The sequence below is a fragment of the Setaria italica genome, chromosome VI (genome assembly GCF_000263155.2).
Source record: "Setaria italica strain Yugu1 chromosome VI, Setaria_italica_v2.0, whole genome shotgun sequence".
Classification (NCBI taxonomy): domain Eukaryota; kingdom Viridiplantae; phylum Streptophyta; class Magnoliopsida; order Poales; family Poaceae; genus Setaria; species Setaria italica.
The window spans coordinates 383613-403281 of NC_028455.1; the positions used below are offsets into that span (position 1 = coordinate 383613).

A 19669-nucleotide genomic window follows, 5' to 3' on the forward strand; every position below is an offset into this window, starting at 1 on the left:
CTCCTCCCTCTCCGGCACGGGCGGCGCCCCTCCCCTCCCTCTCCTCCGGCGGGCGGCGCCCCTCCTCCGACCCTTCCCCTCCCGACCCCGCTCCCCACCGGTGAGATCTGGCGGCCGGGGCGGCCTCCTCCCTGATAGACTTAACAGGCACCGGTGAGCTCATCTTGTAGGAAGGCAAGACCAACAATCTCATTATTAAACTTGATTTTACATTGTCCATCACCAAAATGACAAGCAAAACCATCATCATCTAAGCGCGACACACTTATTAAGTTTCTACGCAAAGAGGGTACAAAAAGAACATCTCTCAAGTGAAGTATAAATCCATTTGCTAATTCTAATGGGAGTTCTCCGACGGCTTCGACTTCAGCTTGGACGCCGTTTGCAACTTTAATGCTTCTTTCTCCTCTTTGCAGGATCCTCCTCGTATGGAATCCCTTTTTTCATCAAGTGCTTCAGGAATTCTGGACAATCCTTCTGATAGTGTCCCTTCTTCTTGCACCACTTGCAAGTATCCTTATCCACCACCACTTCATGGTTTGATTTTTGATGGTGATCTTGCATTGGAGCCTTTCCATGTGCCTTGGAAGAAGAGGCGTTCCATTGAGGTTTCCCTTGTGGCTTAGAATTCTGAAAATTCCTCTTCTTATTTTGGCTCAGGTAATTTATAGTATCACTGGATGAGCCCTTAAGCCTCTCTTCTTCTTTTCAACACCCCACTTTTCTGGCTGCGAGTTGTAATTCACAGCAAAAGCTTCAAATTCTTTTGGTAGTGAGGTGAAGATCAGATGAACTATGAAGGCTTCTGGAAGCTCCATCTCCATAGACTTTAGCTTGGAAGACATATTGCTCATTCGCAATATGTGTTCCCTTACACCGCCGCCAGTGTACTTCGCAGTAACAAGCTTCCTTATGAGGGTGCTTGCATATGCTTTTGAAGAGCCAGTAAACTGACTCTCCACTTTTGTCAGGTACTCAGTGGCGGTCTTACATTCTGGGATTGCTCCCCTAATTGCTTCTGTGATGGAGCTTTTGATCACCATCAGGCACTTTCTGTTGGACGAGTCCCACTTCGCACGATCGAGATCGTACTGCATTCTTATTGGTGCATGGTCGCGCACCCTTTTGTCAAAATCATCCTCACTTTCATTTTCGGCCCTCACGGGGTCCTGAGGTTCTGTGGGACAGGGAGCAGTCAGTGCCAAATCAATGTCGGACAGCGCAAGTGCTATCTCGACCTTCTCTCGCGATGAGCCGTAGTTCCCTCCTGTGAGGGGCTCGATGGACGAGATAAAGCTCATAGGATTGCCTGAAGACAAATATGCAGAGAAAATTAAGTTAATTCAACGTTGGTCAAATTAAAACATAAAACTTCTCAAAATCAATTCTAAATCACCGTTGGGCAGAAATAGAATTAATAATGATTAAACAACTTAAGGTATGATAATTTCATCAACAACGTTGGTCAGTAGACAAAATCATCATTCTCAGAAGAAATTCTTATTTTCTAATTAAATTTTCCCGTTGGTTCCAATTTAATCAGAAAAAATAATACTAAATACTTAAACTTGATACATAAAGACAAAATGAAAAACTTTATTTAAGCTTGATACAGCGGAAGCATAAAGGAAAACTGCATTGACTTATTTTATTTGAGCCTCAAATATTAATTCCAAAAGATATATAAAATTCGCTGGAACACAAAAAGAAACAGGCTCGTGCTTTGCTGTCCTTCAACGCCAGAACGGAAATGGCCCAGCATGCTGGCGCCATGGCCCATTCCACTTTTGCGCCTGCCAGCAGTTTACCGATGGCCAACCTGGGCCCTTTTTTTTTTATTACAGTACTGCTGGCCCACGAAGAAAAACCAACCCGTGGCTCTCGCGCTCGCTGGCCGTTGCTTGGCAGGCCACAGCTTGGGCCCGGGCTGTCAAAGTGGCCTGGCGCACCTTCCCGCCTGGGCTGAAAATGACCCAGTCGATCTCGCCCGTTCGTCGCGATGGACGGCTCTCCGGCCGTTTCGCGCGAGCAAAACGCTGCACCGCTGAGACCCTGTCGAACCCTAGCGCATTCTTTCCTTTTTTCTTTTCTCCAGCGCCGCAACGCGTGAGCCAGAGACGAGCAGGGTCCGCCAGCGACCGGCGGCAGAGAGATGGTGGCGCTGTTGCCGGCCCCCTCGCCGGCGCGCGCGCTCCCCTACAGGTGAGCGCGTCGCCGTCGAGCGGGCTAGCAGGTGCGCCCTGGCTTGGCCCGGTCGAAATTTCGCCGGAGCGTAGGTCTTCCCGGAGATCTCCGGTAAGTGGAGGACGGCGAGGTAAGCCACCGCCTCCCTACGGTCTGGATCTGCCGGCGGCCGTCGGTCAAATCCGACGGTCGCCGTGTCTCCCTCTCTCTCTCTCTCTCTCTCTGTTTTTTTTTTCATCTACTTCACCCGGTTAAGGTTGTGGTTCTTGTTTCTTCCCGGATTAGATCCGGTGAGGAGGAAAACCCCTCCTTACTTTTCTGTCTTAGATTTTGGATTTTGAATCCTCTCCTTCTACATGCTTCGATCTCTAACTCGTGCGAGAAAAGTAAACTTCCCCATCTAGATTACAACCTAGTATGGCGACTGATACCATTGATAGACTTAACAGGAACTTCTAGGTGCTAATCTAGCGGGTCTACTACTTGATTTAGATAAACAACATGATGTACTAGATCTACACGGTGACATCCTGGAGAGAGAGACACTAACCGTCGGTCTTGAGTGAAGTGGTCGTCGAGGACGCCATTGGGCGTTGTCGGGGTAGGAGAGGTGCGTAGTGAAGCGCAGTCCGTCGGTGAGGAGAGTGGCGGCAGTGGCAGTGAGCTTCCCGTCGCTCTCAGCGCCTCCCTCTAGATCGGTCTAGGGTTTGAGTGTCGATGGCTTGGTGGCACGGCGAACGTTGGTTCGCGTGCCCCGGCTGCCATCTCTTTATATGGCGCTGCGCGACGGGGGCCCACCAACCATATATGGTTGGGACGCCCCCGATCAGGGCGCTGATTGGGGATCCTTCTCGGATTTGGCCGTTGGACTAAATCCGGAAAGAGATCAATCCTAACACTCCCTCCCTCCCTCCGCCGCCGGTCAGATCCATGCCGATCGATCTCGTGAGCCTCGACTCCCTGAACGTGGCCCTATCCATCCAGGGGCCGAGATCCATGGCGACCGATCATGTGAGCGCCGCCGAAGAGAGCATCCCCTCCTGGATGCTCCTCGAGGTGTGTGCCTACATTGACAAGGTCGAAAACGCCACCACGGCCATCTCCAAAACATCCGACAACAAGCACATCCAGGTCACCTTCTGCCCCCGGCCCCCGCCGTCCCTCTCCCACTGCTGCATCCATAGCCCAGATGGCGCCTACATGCACCGGAATCCCCATATCGTCGCCGTCGAGGACGACCTCGCCCTCATCCGCGTCGACTCCAGCGACTGTTCCTTGGTTCAGGACTACTACGTCTACCAGGCCAGCGACAAGTCAGGGAAGCCGTCCCTCACGCTCCTGCCGCCGAGCCCCCACCGCCTCTGCTTCCAACCCAAGGATATCGGCATGCTTCGTCGCCCCGGCAAAGAATACATCGTCGCCGGATTCAGGTGCTTACCCTTAGCTTATCCCTGTGGAGGGTTAACCTTGTGCGTCTACGACTCGAAGCGGGCAGATTGGAAGCTCTATGCTCTGTCGCTGAGCCTGCAGGGCCGGCAGGAATATGGAGACAAGTCTTTTCTCCATAAAAACTGCAAGGTGGTGACAATTGGAGGAGATGCTGCTGGCACCATGGCCTTCGTCGACCTCTGGCGTGGCATGCTCTTTTGTGATGTGCTTCGGCTGGAACACGAAGCTGCACGTCAAGCGCAAGGCGAAGCCATCCCCGTGGCTAGCCCCTCCTGTTTCATTCAAAAAAAAGCCATCCCCGTGCTTGGGTATGTCTCACTGCCTGATGAACTGAGAAGAACCGCCAAGAGGGGTGATGCCCGCCTTTATCGTGACATTGCTTTCCTTGATGGCCATCTCAAATGCGTGGACCTGTTAAGTCGCTCCCTGTGGATCAGGCCGGCTACTACCAGTGGTGTTTGGAGTCAGCAGTACAAGTTCAGAAGTTTCAAGGAAATTGAGGTCAACAACCCAGGCACTAATCTCTTCCCAGGCCAAAGAGGCGTATATCGCGAATCCTTCAGGCACCTCCTCGTATGCCAACCTGTCGTCGGCCTGCAAGACGATGATGCTGCTCGCATACTTTACTTCACGCTCAAGGTGGACCAAACGGATGATGAAGCGTCGGTGCTTGGAGTGGACATGGAAAGCAAGAAGATACTGGGGGTGGCACCTTTCTTTTCGAGATATGGGACCATCAACTTCAACTATGTGCACACTAGGCTATCTAGGCATTTTCCAATTTCCAGGTAATTGTGTGACTAACCTTGGTCTGATTTCGCCTGGTGCTTTAGATAGTTCATTTGGACATAGGGTTGTTGCTGATGCATAGTTGGCCATACATGTACGTTGTTAGGCAACTGTGATGATAGATCTTTATTTAATTAAGATTAGAAGCAGGACAAAAGGGTCTGTTTTCCCAGTCTCAGCTAGCTAGTATGCTAACAAATTAACGCTACACTGTCTAGGAAGTACGTCGTGTGCTTGATTTGTATTCAAAACCTCCGGCCAACTTGCCATGGTTCCTCTATGCTGAAAAATTGCTCTTAACTGTAGACTAATAACGATGGCAGGCTCCATACGGATTGTTTGGTGGCATGGCTTGCACAGGAGGCGGCTAAGTAGTGGTCATTTTTTAGTAGGACAGCTGAATTTTTGAAGTGACTCAAACATTGGGCTGTTCTGCTGGGTGCAGGTGCACAGGTGACTCTGAAACAGTCAGCGAGGGTTGTTCAAGCAAGATGAAGGTTAAAGCACGAGAGCATCATGATGGTGAATCTGTCTGTCGCTGAAGATGGAGATGCAATGGATTTGGACTAGTTCCTATAAAAGATGGGTCATCATGAGCAAGTGTTGTTCTCTGCCCCCATAACTATTTGGACTAATTTAGTAGTAACAATGATGGATGTAAGGGAGACCTTTTGTTGCCCAGTAAGATAAGCTTAGACTCTGGAGAAAAATGGGTGTCTAAACTTTGTTAAATGCTGTTGGTCTAGAACCACATGTATTCAATTCGGTGTCAAGAAAGCTAGTTGTGTTGCAAGAAGAGAGGAGGAAAGATTCGCACCACCATGCATGACCTGCACATCAGAAACTGCACAAACCCACATATCTGAAAGAAACATTTGCATAATTTCACTACTCTGACTTGATACCTCTCACATCTAAATAATGTTTGGTTCGTGCTAAGGTAACGTAAACGCAAAGAGAATCAGATTACAGTGTATTTGGTGGTGGAATGAGTGATTGCTCTCTTTGTTTGGTTGCACTCCGATAATGTAATCAGATTACGGTGTGTATGCTACATCTGATTACGGTGGGAGAGCAGGGGTATATTATTTAGGTAAAGGATTCAATTACAATACCATTTGATTACAAACCACCGCAATCAAATATATGTAATGAGATTCATTACCTTCAGTAATCAGATTACATTACATTTGAGCCAACCAAACACCACCTCTTAACAGTTATATTTGAGCCAACCAAACACCACCTTCTTGACAGGATGAGATCGACGAGCTGACGGCTGACGATTACTCCCTGGTCGTCGTCGTCTCGTCCCAGCTGCCGGCTCTGCTGGTTTCCTACCAGCTTCACTTCACTCCCTCACTCACTCACTCACTCACTCACTCACAAATCTGAATCTCAAGTGTGTTTGACTATTGCAGCAGAGGCCATGCTTTGCCTTTGCGTGTGTTGCTTTCCAGCGGCGTCAGTGCAAGCGCGTCCTATTTCATCTTAGCACAATGTCTAAGGAAAAGTAATCCTGATAACTATACCATTAGTTATTCATCGTACGTAAACAAGCGATTCATTAAGGTTCTTGATAACCAGCGTAGCAAATCTCACGTGGAGTATTAATTAATTTCTTGGACAAAATGCTAAGCGAGATAAACCATCACACATTAGCTCAACACTTGCAAACCAAATAGCTACTGTATTGCATGCAAGAAAAACGAAATGCATCATAGTACATAGAGTAGGACGTCTCTCCATGGTTGAAGTCTACAACGCTTATTGAGTAATTGCACTAGCACGCACGATGTATAACCAAGAAATCAACCGAGATAAATAAGCATTAGGAGCACGTAGGCATATACATTAGACGATGAGTTCCTCCTCCTTGTGGGTCTCGATGACGACGTCGGAGGTGGGGTAGGCGGCGCAGGTGAGCACCCACCCGGCGGCGACCTGGTCGTCGTCGAGGAAGCTCTGGTCGGACTGGTCGATGCTGCCGGAGACGAGCTTGCCGGCGCAGGAGGAGCAGGAGCCGGCGCGGCACGAGTAGGGCAGCTCGATCCCTTCCTCCTCGGCGTGGTCGAGGATGTAGACGTCGTCGGGCACCTGGAGCTCCACCTCGCCGTCGGGAGTGATGAGCTTGACGTTGTAGGTCGCCTGCGCGCGCAGCCTGGCTCCGCGGGGAGCCTTGGCCGGCAGCGGGACGGTGGACGGCGCCGGCGCCGGGGCCGCGCGGAGGGCGAAGCAGGCAGGCGCGCGGAGGCTGCTGAGCACGGTGGCCATTGCGGACTTGCGGCGTGTGTAGTGAAGGGAGAGCTTGGAGCTGGAGGAGTTGGAGCTATTAGCAGAGGCGAGCAGCAGCTAATGATGATAGCTTATAGGTAGCTAAAAGCGAGATGAGGTGAAATGAAGGGTCGGGGTGGGTGTAGCGTGAAGGGGAGGGCGGGAGGCTTATCTTCTTGGTCGGGACCAGGACGACATCCGTGGGGGAAATCAACTACTCGAAAGTCGAAATACAGCAGGGCCACACGCTAGACTCCAAACGTCATCGAGAATTCTCCGACCATGAATTTCACCATGAAATTCGCTAGTAAAAATATAACTTCTCCTCACCGATCACATTTGAATCCGGTACTAATGTTAAAATTTGCCGGAGGTCCTTTTGTACCGAGTGGGGTTTCCAATTGGTACTAAAGTCCCCTTTTAATGGTTGGAAACCCCACCCAATACTAAAGCCCCGTCTGCCGCCGGCCCTCCCCCACTCACACGCGCCTGCATTATCTCCTCATCCAGTACACTTCTCCTTCTCTTCTCTCATACTCCCTCTCCTCTTCCTATCCTCTACTCTCCTCCCTCACACTCCCTCTCCCAGATCTGCCTCTCCTCCGCTCGCCCCTCACCGACGATGAGGAGTGGCGGCGTCGGGCCGGGGCGGCTGCGACGACGCAGGAGGGGCGCGGCAGCGGGAGCAGTGGGGTGGAGCAGGGAGCGGAGAGGAGGCGGTGATGGGAGAGTGCAGCAGAGGAGGGGGAGGAGGAGGAGGAGGCGGAGGGGGCTGGCGGCGGGCGGAGGGAGGCCGGGACCGGCGGGGGAGGGGGGGGTTCTTCTTTTTTAATTTTTTTAACACCCTCTAGTACAAGTTATCTCAATCGGTACTAGAGGATCCCCCTCGAGTACAGGATTGCTACCAGTTGCAGAATCGGTACTAGAGGGGGGTTGGGAACCGACAATAGAGGTTATTTTTTATAGTGATTACTCAAAATAGTGACAGAGAAAGTAGTATTCATTGTATTCTCACGTACTCCCTCCGTTTATTTTTATAAGGCGTGATATGGCATGGCACGTACTCCCAAATTACACTTTGATCATTAATTTATCTTATATTATATTGTTTATGACTATAAACTTATAATCATTGGAGAATACATTTGATTGCAAATCCAACCATTTCAAATTTATACCATAAAAATAAAAAAATATTGGTTAAATTATTAGTCAAAGATAGCAAACTTTTACATTTGATATGCGCATACGCCTTATATACAAACATGAACGGAAGGAGTAGAAAATAGACTGTGTGCGCCAGTCACTGCCCATTGGTTGGTTGAGCGTGGCGTGTGGAGGCCACGGCCTCGATCCAGGGCATATGCTTCTTTCGGTCCTTAGCAGTTGGCGGTATCACGTGGTTCTCGTCAATTTTTGTGTATCTGGCCAGAGATCTAAATTACATGTAATTTTACATGTATGAAAAATTAGTCAGTTCGCTGGTTAGCTTTCCATGCCAACCATGGATCTCTTTTCTCTTTTCTTTTCTTTCTCTTCTTTTCTTCTCTCCCTGGTGATGAGTGATGGGTGGGTGGGTGGTCAGCAAAAACTAGCGAGCCTGCTGCAAAAACTATGGCATGGAAAGCTAACCATCGATATAGTATCAGTATAAAAACTAGTGCCTGCTCCGTTAGATTAGGTGGAAAACTCTAGTCAGTTCGCTACTGAACTACGGATTGATAAACTTTAGATGGAATACTCTAAGGAAAAAGTTACGATAATCCGTGCGCTTGCGATTCACAAATTGATGCGCTAACTGCCGCCAACAAGCTTTTCCGGTGCTGTTGCCAGGGATCAGCAACTCGAACCCTAGGGTGAGACTAACTCTAATTTTTCTATTGCATATCCTGTTTTTCTTGTTTGCGTCCTTAAAAGCAAGTAAATACTAGACGTCATATAATCGAACATGGACTTTCAAGTCTCAATTCACTCCGATAAGATGATAACAACATCGAGCTCAACTCTTTAGCAGTAGGTGATAACTTGTTAGTGGCCCAACATCTGTTATTGAGTCCACACCAATGAACACAATACAAATGCTTATAAGCAAGTGGCACATAATCTGAGATGGGCTTAGCAAGTGGTAAAACCATGGTGTTGGGATATGAGGATGTCCAGTTAACAGAGGTGAAAAACTAATCAAGTTGCTCAAGTAAAGGATCTTGCTGCATGTTGCTCCTGGTAAAAGTCCTTCACTTAATTGGTAATTCAATGAGGCCCAGCTGCCCAATGACGTCATTAAATAGCAAGGTATCCAGAAAATTACCACCCAATTTGTTCATGTCATCCAGAGATATGTAGAAATTGAAATCCCCTAGGAAGATCCAATTATCCTCGGCCTGGTAAGACAAGGGGTGGAGGAAGGTTGTGAGCGTGATACTAAAGGGTGCTTGTGTTGGTGTGTGTGGGGGGGGGGGAGGATGGGGATAGTGTCGCATCTCAAATGAGCTAGTCCTCTCATTTGACAACCTCAGCCATCATATTTGGATCCAGTGATTGCTTTCTTTTCTATCTCCTCTCAATCTGCATTTTGTCTTCCTTGTAACTTCTCAGTTCTCATGACATTCTCCCATAACCAGCACTTCTCAGTTCTCACAACATTTCCCCATGACTAGCACCTCCCGTTGGGCATCTCCTCCCAACCAGCCTAACGGTATCCCTCATTGTCCCACCTTCCAGCGTGTTGTCTGCAGTCGCTACTAGCTTAGGCTAGGTTGCAGCCCTAACTGAGCTTTCTTTAAAGACCAGGGGACTACCTCCAAAACACTATATTCCAAAGGAAATTCACCGTGTTGTATGTCAATTGAATCTTGCTTCACTTCCAGGAGATTGAGATACGAGAAGTATTGTCAAATTAATCCATTTTGAATAGGGTTCGACGAATAGTGACATGAAGGGGGACTATGCACATGGTAGGGGCAAAGGAACTCACAAGCTTTGATATGAGGTAGGGTTCGACGAATAGTGACATGGAGGGGGACTATGCACCTGGTAGGGGTAAAGGAACTCTCAAGCTTTGAGATGAGGTAGGCTAAGGCAAGAGGCGGAGAGAGGGTGCGAGGGGTGCTTGCGATTGTGTGGTGTGTGGGAGGATGGGGGTTGGCACATGTTGAGGAAGTTTTGTATACATGTTATAATTTGTTGGTTTGGGCCTTAGGTTTCTATCCAAGAGCAACAAAAAATTTTGAACAAACATTTCAAAAATAAATTAAATTTGAATAACTCTGTCACACACATATATCCCCGTTGATCTTGGTGGTCACGATAAACTAGCTAGCCAAGTCCACACATGCTTTCTTTTGAATCATTTTATAGCATGGCATAACAAATAGCATCAGATTCAGACGACTACTCAAGCTGCATTTCCGTAGCACGTTTAGTCAGGTACATACGTACACACACACACACAGATATATAGTATATATATGTATTGGTTGTACAAAAATAAAGAGGAAAAACGTTATTAATTACTTGAGCGAAGCCTATCATGCATCCGCAGTAAAAATGAATGATACAGAGACCAGCAATAAGCAGAGTAACAAACGATGGAGAAGCTGCTGATGCCGATGCTTAATTGCAAGGTCTCATGGTGACACTGACATGCATGATACAAGAAAGGGAATTGTCCGGCGTCGTCAAACTCGATCTCTTGCAAGAGCAAGACAGATACTAGATATAGCAAGCGCGTAGCAGGTAGTGATCGAGCTTCTTAGATGAGCTCCTCCTCCTTGTGCGTCTCGATGACGACGTCGGAGGTGGGGTAGGCGTGGCAGGTGAGCACCCACCCGGCGGCGACCTGGCCGTCGTCGAGGAAGCTCTGGTCGGACTGGTCGACGGAGCCGGAGACGACCTTGCCGGCGCAGGAGGAGCAGGAGCCGGCGCGGCACGAGTAGGGCAGGTCGATCCCATCCTCCTCGGCCTGGTCGAGGATGTAGACGTCGTCGGGCACCTGGAGCTCCACCTCGCCGTCGGGGGTGATGAGCTTGACGTTGTAGGTGGCCTGCGCGCGCAGCCTGGCGCCGCGGGCGACCTTGGCCGGCAGCGCGACGGTGGCCGGCGCCGGCGCCGGGGCGGCGCGGACGGAGAAGGCCGGCGCGCGGAGGCTGCTGAGGGCGGTGGCCATTATTGTGCTTTGTGGTTGCTAGGTAGCTGCAGCAGCTGAAGCAATGGAAGAATCGGCCACACACACCTAGGGATTAGGGAAGGAATGAAGGAGCAATGGAGGGGCGGGTGGCCGGCCAGCGATTTATCGATAGAGAGGAAGGAGGGGGTGGGGTGCCACGTGGCGGGCGGCGAGTGGGCGGCTTATCTGCGGCGGGATCGCCGGAGCAAGGAGGTTCACACGCTGCTCATCGTCATCGATGGGCGTGTGGAGGCCACGCATACAGATCGAGCAAGAACATGTTGGTGCTCTGAGCTAGAACAGTGCAATGTGCTACTGTCCACACATTTGGCTGTGGTTGGTTTTTGGCCGGATTGAGGTTTTAAGGTCACGGGATCACTGCGATGCAGAGGCCACTAGCTTGCTTGCGCCTTTGATGGGTGGTTTGTGGCCATCATTGTTGGCAGAGTTCTTTGATTGTGAACACACATCTAATAAAGTGCTATCTATCACACCAATCATCCTAACTTGTTTCTTCTAAACACATTAATTACAGATGTACAGACACATATACATGTACGCACATACAGCTTCATTATCACATATTGGCATGTCAAGTCTTGTGATTGAAAAGGCCACGCTTGCCACATTCCTAAAATAAACTCAGTAAAATGCAAGTAAATCTGCTAAGCCTAGAATTTAGAATAGAATTTAGCGGCAGCTGGTTAGACTCATTGTGGTGGAACCTACCCATCCGGATTCGATCCGTTAACTCGGCACAGGCGTTCATATTTTCTTGAATTTAGGAAGAAATTGATACTATACTTTCAGGGCTACGTGCTTGTCGATAGTGAGTTGTTAGTCTATCCAAGGTGCTCATAAGGGTAGGAGTACATGTGTATATATGTAGAGGTAAGTATGTGTGCGTGTATGTGAGCATTTGCATCTGTACTTTACTATTCGAATTTTTTTTTTATAGTCCAGCACGCTGAGGGGTGTTTCAACTCAAATTTGATGTTTATTACGATGTTGGGCTGGGGAAACGTGCTGCTTTCCTTTTGTGGGCTTTTAGTACTGGCATCGGCGGCGGCGCGTGAATGTCTAATTATTCAAAAAATTAGACATCACATCCCAAATGATGGCCCAGCCCAGTACGTGCCTACCCGGCCTGTCAGTTTGAAGCCAAGCACGTATGCAGTATGAACGTGCTGGATGCCATTCCTGTCTGCTGCTGTTTGCTGCTGGTTCAGGTTGGAGGTTGTTGGTCAATGAAAATGAGAGACAACGCGGAGAAGAAATCAACAACGCGTTATGCATTCGATGGATGCATGTCGTCGTTCTTGTAATTAACATTGTTTGACTTGATATAATTTTTGTAGCTTTTTTAATAATGAATAGTAATTCCAGCTTCGGTCCCCTTCGAAGAGGAGCTTCGGTCCAAATTTATTACAGAACGTAGCACACTGCTACTTGTCGGGAGGAGTTTCAGTCCAAATTTATTACACAACGTAGCACACTACTACTTATCACAACAGGTTCAGACAAATGTAAACCACTCAAAAATCAGTTGTTAAATTGAAGGACTATCCATTGGAACTAAAAAACGCAGTGCTGCCATTTCCAAAGAACAACATGCCATTCACTGGAACTAAAGAAACGCAGTGCTGCTATTTCCAAAGAACGGCATGCCGAAACAACGGATTCTTGGTCATTCTCACTTTGCTGCAACTCGAGGCCAATGCGTTCCCCTGAATAGTACATGAAAAAAAAAGTTTTCGGTCAGCATTTATAAAAACCACCTCATTTCTAGTCAACCATATCGCCCAGCATAAAGCTGCACTCCCCATCAATAAATAATGATTTGGCTTGTGTCCCCCTTGTTTAGCCCATTGGTTAAACATATTGCTTATATTCATCGGTGGAGATAAGCCAAATACCATATGAACAGCACGTCGGAGAAGTTTGGCATAATGACACTTGAAGAAAACATGGTCGATGGACTCCACTGAACTACAAAAGCTACAATATTTGTTCCCATTCCAATTTCTCCGAGCAAGGTTATCTTTTGTTAAAATAACACCATTTTTTAGATACCACATGAAGATCTTAAATCTTTAAAAGTATTATCATATGCCAAATTTCCTATGTGACTTTAATCCCATTACTGACGAGATGTTTATACATAGAATGTACAGTGAATGAGCCATTTTTATGAAGGGACCAATTAAAAGTATCTCTCCCTTCGCATAGGTTGACATGTATAATTTTACCCACCAGGTTGTACCATTCTAGTAGCTTAATCCCCACTAGTGATCTCCTGAAGGAAATATTTAGTGGTGTAGCATAGAAGACATCAGCCACTGTAGCATGTTTCTTTCGCACTGTATGGTACAAGTTAGGATATTGAGACTTTAATGTCCTATTTCCTAACCATTATCCCCCCCCCCAAATCGGGTTTGTGCCCCAGGCATAACCTTAAAGCGCCCCAAATTGAGGAAGTCCTCCTTGACGCCCATTAAACCCATCCAAAACTGTGAATCACCCGGTTTCTTATATACCTGGCCTAGAGGTTTATTTCTAAGGTATTTCTTCCTTAGTAAATCCTGTCAAATTCCCTCCTCATTACAAAGTTTAAACAACCACTTGCTTAGTAGACATCTATTTTGTGTCTCTAAGTTCATTATCCCCAGGCCCCTAATCCTTCGGGTGACATAGTAAGTCCCATTTCGCTACTCTATATTTTTTCCTGTGCTGATCATTCTGCCAAAAGAACCTTGACCTGAAGTGCTCTATATTTTTAGGACTCCCTTCGGGACCTCAAAAAATGGCAACATGAACATGGGTAAGCTGATTAATACAAAGTTAATCAGCACTAATCATCCCCCAACCGAGAACATCTTTCCTTTCCATCCACTAAGTCTTTTTTCAAATCTACCTTCAATAGTCCTCCAATCCTTATTACTTAGTTTTCTAAAGTGCATTGGTATGCCCAAATATCGAAAAGGGTAAGAGCCTAGTTTACAACCGAACAAAAGTGAGTATGTAGACTCTTGCTCCCTTGCTTGTCCAAAGCAGAAGGTCTCAGTTTTATGAAAAATTATTTTAAGACTACATAATTGTTCAAACATACATAAAATCAGCTTCATATTTTTTACTTGTTCAATATCATGGTCCAAAAAAATCACCGTATCATCTGCATATTGCAAAATCGAGAGCCCGTCTTCTATTAATTAAATGTGGAACTACCCCTTTTACCTATTCTTCATTTTCAGCCCTTGCAATGATTATCGCTAGCATGTCCACCACTATATTAAATAGTATGGGAGACAGCGGATCTCCTTGCATGAGGCCTTTCCTTGTTTGGAAAAAAGGACCCATCTGGTCATTAACTTTAATACCGACGTTCCCCCATAGTGAAGGCTTTAATCCAATTACACCATGTGGTTGAAAAAACCTTTCGTACTTAACGTTTGCTGTAAAAATCCCATTTCACCTTATCATAGGCTTTTTCAAAATCTATTTTAAACACTATACCATTTTGCTTCTTAGTATGTAGCTCATGCAAGGTTTCATGTAAGATGACAGCTCCTTCCATTATATTTTTTCTTGGTAGGAAAGCTGTTTGTGACGGTCTAATAATCTTTTGTGCTACCTTGGACATTCTGTTTGTGGCTACTTTTGTAAAAGTTTTGAAGCTCACATTCAGTAGACATATTGGTATGTACTGTTGAATTTGCTTCGCTACACTACGCTTCACTATAATTTTTGTAGCTAGTTGTAGCAACCAATTCCATGCTTTTTTTAGTGCGTTGCTTGGCTAAAAAAGAGTGAGATTTTCAGAACAGGTATACACTACTAGCTACTCCCTCCATTCCAAATTGTAGGTCATTTTGACTTTTCTAGATTCATAGATATTATTATGCATATAGACATAATTACGACGGTGAAAGCATCTATGCCCCTAATTTGAGTTTTGGTAATTAATGACAACCTTCGTGGACTAACAATTTCATTGGAGATATGAGTTTAGGTTAGTCCCGGAATTGAATTGAGTTTCAATGGATGCTATGGTGATAGCTTGGATGAGTTTACAATAGAAAGCTTAAGGCAAAGGTATATGGTAGGGCTTTTCTATTTTACCGGTCAAGAGGTGTTTAGTGGATGATAATTGACCGGGTTAATAGGCTAGATAGCCCTACTATCAAGAGGGGTCAATTTTATTTTCTTGACGGTTCAATACTGCCACTTTGCTCAAACAATTGCATTGCATGCATATAGGTCTATCTTGTTTGAAAAGTGGGTAAAATGATGGTAAACATATGTTTTGAAAATGGCTAACATGATGTGTAAGGAGGATGGTCTCCTTTGTGAAGGCGGACCGTTATTTGACTTTGCCATATCTTTGAAATAGTTTTGTTGCACTAAAAATCTAGAGGGCGGACGGTCCGACCCTGAGTAGGCAGACGGTCCGCCACATGACTTGTTTTTAGATAGAACCGGTTCTTGTTCTGGTGGGCGCAGGTTTATAAAGGTGGACGTTCCACCCCCGGTTGGCGGACGGTCCACCACATGATCAGAAATTTGTATAGAACCATTCTTGGTTCTGTGTGGGGCTGCGATGTGAACGGCGGACGGTCCGGATGTTGGTATTTAGACCTGATAACCTACCGAGGGGGGTGCCGAGGTAGTGTTTTAGTTAGTGGAGCTTGTCGAGATCAGGAACTCGAAGGTAAACGCAGACACACGATTTAGATAGGTTCGAGCCACTAGATTGCATTGAAGGGGTCCCTACCTCACCTTATATTGCTGGGGGGTAGGGTTACAAGTCGGTTGGTTACAAGAATACAGAGGAGTTCTACTCTTATTACAACAAGTACTTTCCTAATGCTCAACTAGTTCCTATCTTTCCATGTAGAGTACGTCGTCCTGCGTTATGGTCTCCATGTCAGATGCGTCTCGGTGTCCAGCCCCATATTCAGGACTGTCCAAACCTACTGGTGGGCCCATAGATGCATGTACGGCACCGGTCCCTAGGGGCGGACGGTCCGCCAGCTAACTTTGAGAGTTAGACAGAACCATTTTAGTTCTGAGTGCTGGGCGAAGTTGTAAGGCAGACGGTCCGCCAGTTTTGGATGGACGGTCTGCCGTACAAATCTTCATCATGGACATGTCTAGCAGCTCCCTGTGTGCTTGTAAATTTGAACCGCAGATGGTCCGCGCCTGTAAGGGTGGACGGTCCCCCTGTGCTGCAACTGTCATTTCTAGCATGCATTTATTGCGCTTGTAGCTATTGGGATGAACGGTGGACGGTCCACGCTCATAGAGGCGCACGGTCTGCGAATCCCCTGTTTTCATGAGTTTTGAACATAACGGCTAGATTTGGGGAAGGCTCTATGAAAGGATCATGCCCGGGCGTGGGAGAGCTCTCTTGGCACTTTGGAAAGAATTCTTGACATACTTGTGCCTTCTTCCTTCTCTCTCTTACTCACTTTGCTTAGAGGTTGAATTCTTGTGAGATTGAAAGTATCCTAGTGCATTGCATCAAGAGTTTGAGCTTTGTGGCATTAGGGAGTCTTCAAGCAAGCGTCATCGACTTGTTACTCTTGGATGTTGCTGCCTCCTAGACGGCTTGGAGATTGTGGAGCCGTTGAGCCCTTCAAGAAGATTGTGAAGGAGCCTCGGCTATTCTTTCCTAGACGGCTTGGAGATTGTGGAGCCGTTGAGCCCTTCAAGAAGATTGTGAAGGAGCCTCGGCTATTCTTGTGAGAGGTCCTTGTGCTTACCTCGTTGGAGTGGTGAATAGCAACTCTAGTGGAATCGAAGTTTTGTGAGATTCTTTGAATCAAGCCGGCTCAAGATCAAGCGAAGTCTTAGTCGGTGTTTTATACTCGTCAACCTACCGAGGGGTATCCCGAGGTAGTAGATTGGTTGGTGGGGGATCGCCGGATCTGGAACTCGAAGGTAAAAGCGAGGACACAAGACACATATTTATACATGTTCAGGCTACCAGAGTAGCGTAATACCCTACGTCCTGTTTGGGGTGTTGTATATTGGGCCCTACGCTTGGGTGTTGTTTGATGTGAGGATTTGGTCCTCTATTGTGGTTCTCTGAGGTCTTCGCCTACCGATCTAGGCACCCCTACCCTCCTTTATATACTTAGGGGTGGGATTACTAGTCGGTTACAAGGTAGGAGTCCTAGTAGGATTACAAGGTATGAGTCCTAGTAGGATTATAGAGGAATCCTAGTAGGAGTCCGTCTTCTTCCTTCCTTGCAGGTACTAGGGATCTATCCCCGACAGTCTTGATAGAGGAGCGGTTGAAACATTGAATCTACCTCAACGTGGATTAGGAGTGACCGGCAAGTTATCGACACCACGGGATAAATTCGTCTCTTGTCTTCGGTTATTTCTTTGCTCAATTTTCATATCGCAATTTACTTTGAGGAATTACATTCCTAGAGATTGAATTGTATCTCGTCACCCTAGGTTGCAAACCAGCACCTAGCTTTAAAAAAGAGTAGAAATATAATTTCTCTTGTGTTACTAATTAAATTTATTTAGTGTTGTGATTTTAGTTAAAACTGTCTATTCACCCTCCTTTAGTCGGTATCCTAGATCCTACAAACGGCCGATTATTAGAAACGACTGAAAATTTGGAACAATTTGGAACGAAGGAAGGAAGTAGATCGAGATCAAAACCGATGTCACATCTACAAAGTAGCTTGTCACCATCCAAGCAGTGCTTGCTTTCTATGCGGTTAATTACGACGGCACGCAGAGATAGATATTTGTTTCTAAATTGATCGAAAGATATCATCACCGCCGATTATTAGAAGGTCTTAGTTGGATTAATAATGAGTCTGTGTCTGTTTCATGAGTTTTCACGGATACCTAGTCCTACAACTCGATCAAGCTGCATGCGCAGCTGTCAAGCCCGGGACAGATCAATCCAGTGATCGATCGATGGGCGCATCAGATAGATCAATCATCAGGCATATGGATGGATGGATTCCTTCCTCGTCAGGATACTTCGTTTTCAGTTTGCCATCTGTCGTGTTGCTTTTCAGACAGCAGTTGCATGTATCTTGTAATTTGCTACTACTACCTCTCTCTCGATCGTGTTGCTTCTCTACCATCATGTTCCCTCATCCACAAGCAAAATGGTCGATGACTAGGTTGTTTCTTTCGTACATAGTAAAGGACGAAGCCAAGATAAAAATGTTACTCCCTTCGTCCATAAATATATACATAAATATATACGAAGGTTAGAACAAAATAGTAGTTAGTTATACTTAATAACAGCACCGAAAATCTTTTATTCAATTACAAAAGTAGAGGAAAAAGCGCAAGGCATTTTCACTTTCCCCCAAATCCACTCAATTTGGCCTGCACAAGAAATAAAACACATATTGGCCTGCTTTAAGTAATTTCTTGGCTGTAGCTTTGTTTCCACGCACATGTCTCGTGCTCTACTACATCGTTTAGTTAATCATACAAGATAGCGTGTACGCATACAGAGTATATATTAATCTGGTGTCTTTCTCTTCAGACATGTCCGTATATATTTTACTATATGGTAGTACGACAGCAATAACATACTAATACTATATCGATGCATGGTTAGCTCCTGACTTGAGACAGTAGCAACTGATTATGCATTAAAAAGAGTCTAATTTAATAAAGAAACAGAGAGAGAGAGAGAGAGAACTTTCCCGAGAACAGATTAACAATCTTTTGTACGTGACGTGAAGATTGCTCCAACAAAGATGGAAATGGTCTCAGTCAAACCATGCACGCTCTCTATTTTTTTTTAAATTGTTATTATATTTTAGTGACATCCAGTCATGCTTCAGGTACACATTGTGTAGCTCCTCTCTAATTACCGTTATTAGCTTCGATAGAATCCAGATTTATTTAACTAGGGTTAACTTTTAGAAATGAAAATGGTAAAAATGTTGGGGCCAGAAAATTTATTATCTGCATTTTAAATGGTGACAAAATGTATGCGCCGATTCTCAGAAGGAAATACGACGGGAGTATATGTTATACCACCGCAGCATATATCTATTCCAAGGAATATTCCTGCCCATCTTAGTGGTCATCACTTGATAAACTGATAATGATGATCTCCAATGAAATAAGGGTTAATTAAGCACTTAAGATCGAATTAGGTCCATATATATTCGTACTTGTTGTATTGGATTTAATCATTTTTGCTTTGCTTATAAGCAAGTCAATTCGTTCTTGCCTTTTTCTTTTCTCTCCTTGTCCTGGACTCGTTGTCAGGGGATCACATATGTGCATGGCTGATCTTCAGTCTCAGGAGATGCTGATGTGTCCAGTGTGCTCGCTCATTCTTTAGACCATCCAAGACAATTGTCCGTCTCTAGAAAGGAGAACCTACCGTTTCTACTGTTCCCTTGGGCTATTAATGTTAGGCAATTCTTTATACTCCCTTCGTTCTAGTCGTTTTAGTATTTTTAGTTTCATCTAGATATATGGGATGTTTGGGGCTAAATTTTAGTCGCTATCACATCGGATGTTTGGACACTAATTAGGAGTATTAAACATAGACTAATTACAAAACTAATTGCACAACCTCTAAGCTAAAATGCGAGACGAATCTATTAAGCCTAATTAGTCCATGATTTGATAATATGGTGCTACAAATATGGTGCTACAGTAACCATTCGCTAATGATGGATTAATTAGGCTTAATAGATTCGTCTCGCGATTTAGCCTAGGGGTTCTGCTATTAGTTTTGTAATTAGCTCATGTTTAGTCTTCCTAATTAGCATCCAAACATCCGATGTGACAGGGCTAAAGTTT

The 19669-nt window shown here is 45.9% G+C and overlaps 4 protein-coding genes across 4 annotated transcripts; 1 reads left to right on the top strand and 3 right to left on the bottom strand.

Moving 5' to 3' along the window:
* Nucleotides 1–167: 167 nt before the first annotated feature.
* On the bottom strand, nt 168–2856 carry LOC101786494. The gene is made up of 2 exons (XM_004972368.3): nt 2735–2856; nt 168–1309 (listed from the first exon to the last, which is right to left on the bottom strand). The coding sequence occupies exons 1-2, from the start codon at nt 2769–2771 to the stop codon at nt 666–668; spliced, it is 681 nt and encodes a 226-aa protein (XP_004972425.1). The 5' UTR covers nt 2772–2856; the 3' UTR covers nt 168–665.
* Nucleotides 2321–5218, top strand: LOC101786091. The gene is made up of 2 exons (XM_004972367.4): nt 2321–4421; nt 4868–5218. Exons 1-2 carry the CDS (start codon nt 3115–3117, stop codon nt 4962–4964), a joined length of 1404 nt encoding a protein of 467 aa, XP_004972424.1. The 5' UTR covers nt 2321–3114; the 3' UTR covers nt 4965–5218.
* An 809-nt stretch (nt 5219–6027) lies between these two features.
* LOC101786886 (ferredoxin) lies at nt 6028–6809 on the bottom strand. The gene has a single exon (XM_004972369.4). The coding sequence runs from the start codon at nt 6694–6696 to the stop codon at nt 6277–6279; it is 420 nt and encodes a 139-aa protein (XP_004972426.1). The 5' UTR covers nt 6697–6809; the 3' UTR covers nt 6028–6276.
* A 3342-nt stretch (nt 6810–10151) lies between these two features.
* LOC101752738 (ferredoxin) lies at nt 10152–10962 on the bottom strand. The gene has a single exon (XM_004972370.4). The coding sequence runs from the start codon at nt 10859–10861 to the stop codon at nt 10448–10450; it is 414 nt and encodes a 137-aa protein (XP_004972427.1). The 5' UTR covers nt 10862–10962; the 3' UTR covers nt 10152–10447.
* Nucleotides 10963–19669: the final 8707 nt, after the last annotated feature.

Coding starts and splice junctions, on each gene's coding strand:
- LOC101786886 (XM_004972369.4), bottom strand. CDS start 6,696: ATGGCCACCGTGCTCAGCAGCCTCCGCGCGCCTGCCTGCTTCGCCCTC.
- LOC101786494 (XM_004972368.3), bottom strand. CDS start 2,771: ATGGCGTCCTCGACGACCACTTCACTCAAGACCGACG. Junction 1,310..2,734: donor CACTTCACTCAAGACCGACG/GTTAGTGTCTCT, acceptor ATTTGTCTTCAG/GCAATCCTATGAGCTTTATC.
- LOC101752738 (XM_004972370.4), bottom strand. CDS start 10,861: ATGGCCACCGCCCTCAGCAGCCTCCGCGCGCCGGCCTTCTCCGTCCGC.
- LOC101786091 (XM_004972367.4), top strand. CDS start 3,115: ATGCCGATCGATCTCGTGAGCCTCGACTCCCTGAACGTGGCCCTATCC. Junction 4,422..4,867: donor AGGCATTTTCCAATTTCCAG/GTAATTGTGTGA, acceptor TGCTGGGTGCAG/GTGCACAGGTGACTCTGAAA.